Genomic DNA, 1,198 nt, shown 5'->3' with positions numbered 1-1,198 from the left:
GTTACGGTGCTTCCTTGTCCAAACATCCACTTAGATTCTGGACTGTTACATGAACCACACCTATGATAGACTTGGTCGTGTATAAAACGATTTTACGATGAATTAGTATAAAACCAATTCATTGAAGACACATATTTCAAACATAAATAGTGTAAATAAAAGGATGTTTATTGAAGGAGTAATTGGCAACAAACGTAAGAGGTTTGTTTTTGATATAATCCAAAAAATGGCAACTCAAAATTCTGAAAACAATATAACCAATAAAATATAAATCACGCATAACCCAGGATTTATTGAATAAAATTTACATGAACTATTAGAAGATTTAAAAAAAAAAACAAAAAAAAGGGAAATGAATTAACAAGGGATCTTAGAAGTAAACCACTCCATGACATGAAGAGGAGCTTTAATCAATTCAAGTGCCAATTCCACAAGTATCGTCACACATAAACAACACGGACATATGCAACTCAACGTCAACCTACAATCACCCATTCAAACCATTACTTACAATAAATAAACAAATAATTAGGACGGAGAGTATAGAAGTGAATGAAAAATACCCGACTATCCAGATGATAACGCCGACGATGGAGACAAGAAGGGCCAAGAATGCAAAGGGTAGACCCAATAGAAACCCCAATGGCCTGCAATCACCACAACACATTTTCTTTAATTTAGGTAGAAAATAATGGGGTTTTCAAGTTTGAAGGTAATGGTGTTTGTGGGGGGTTATGGTGGGAGAAGTAGTTATTGGTAGTAGTTGTTTATGTCGGCTATTTGCGGAAGATTGAAGGTCAATATAAGGTGTTTTTGTTTATTGTAGATGACGCGTTTTATAGGGTAGATATTATTGACGATTGCGTATACGTTTCTTCAAACTCTGTTTTTTTTATTTTTTTATGGTTTATATTGCAAAGTCTTCTGACTTTGTGACTTGTGAGTGGCTGCTGTGCTGCTCTAATCACTTTTTTTTTTTTTTTTTGACAACAATGAAACATTATTATTAATAATAAAAACTTAACTAGTTTATGCCAAGCATACCCGCGCTCTCATAGGTCAGTTAATCAAGTCGGGAAATATATCGGAGCATACCTGCAGGAATGTACATTTATGCCAAGCATACCAGCGCTCCAAATATGTCTAGCAATGGTACAACTTCTGAAAAGATGGTCCGTAGATTCAGGCTCCATATGGC

At 34.9% G+C, this 1,198-nt stretch overlaps 1 protein-coding gene across 1 annotated transcript; it reads right to left on the bottom strand.

Moving 5' to 3' along the window:
* Positions 1-240: 240 nt before the first annotated feature.
* LOC141616776 (signaling peptide TAXIMIN 1) lies at positions 241-873 on the bottom strand. The gene is made up of 2 exons (XM_074433912.1): positions 564-873; positions 241-481 (listed from the first exon to the last, which is right to left on the bottom strand). The coding sequence occupies exons 1-2, from the start codon at positions 665-667 to the stop codon at positions 358-360; spliced, it is 228 nt and encodes a 75-aa protein (XP_074290013.1). The 5' UTR covers positions 668-873; the 3' UTR covers positions 241-357.
* Between the last annotated feature and the right edge of the window lie 325 nt (positions 874-1,198).

This window comes from Silene latifolia, chromosome X (genome assembly GCF_048544455.1).
Source record: "Silene latifolia isolate original U9 population chromosome X, ASM4854445v1, whole genome shotgun sequence".
Lineage (NCBI taxonomy): Eukaryota > Viridiplantae > Streptophyta > Magnoliopsida > Caryophyllales > Caryophyllaceae > Silene > Silene latifolia.
Note: the sequence above shows the minus strand (reverse complement) of the source record. Positions and strands in the feature narration are given on the sequence as shown.

Coding starts and splice junctions, on each gene's coding strand:
- LOC141616776 (XM_074433912.1), bottom strand. CDS start 667: ATGTGTTGTGGTGATTGCAGGCCATTGGGGTTTCTATTGGGTCTACCC. Junction 482..563: donor GTTATCATCTGGATAGTCGG/GTATTTTTCATT, acceptor GGGTGATTGTAG/GTTGACGTTGAGTTGCATAT.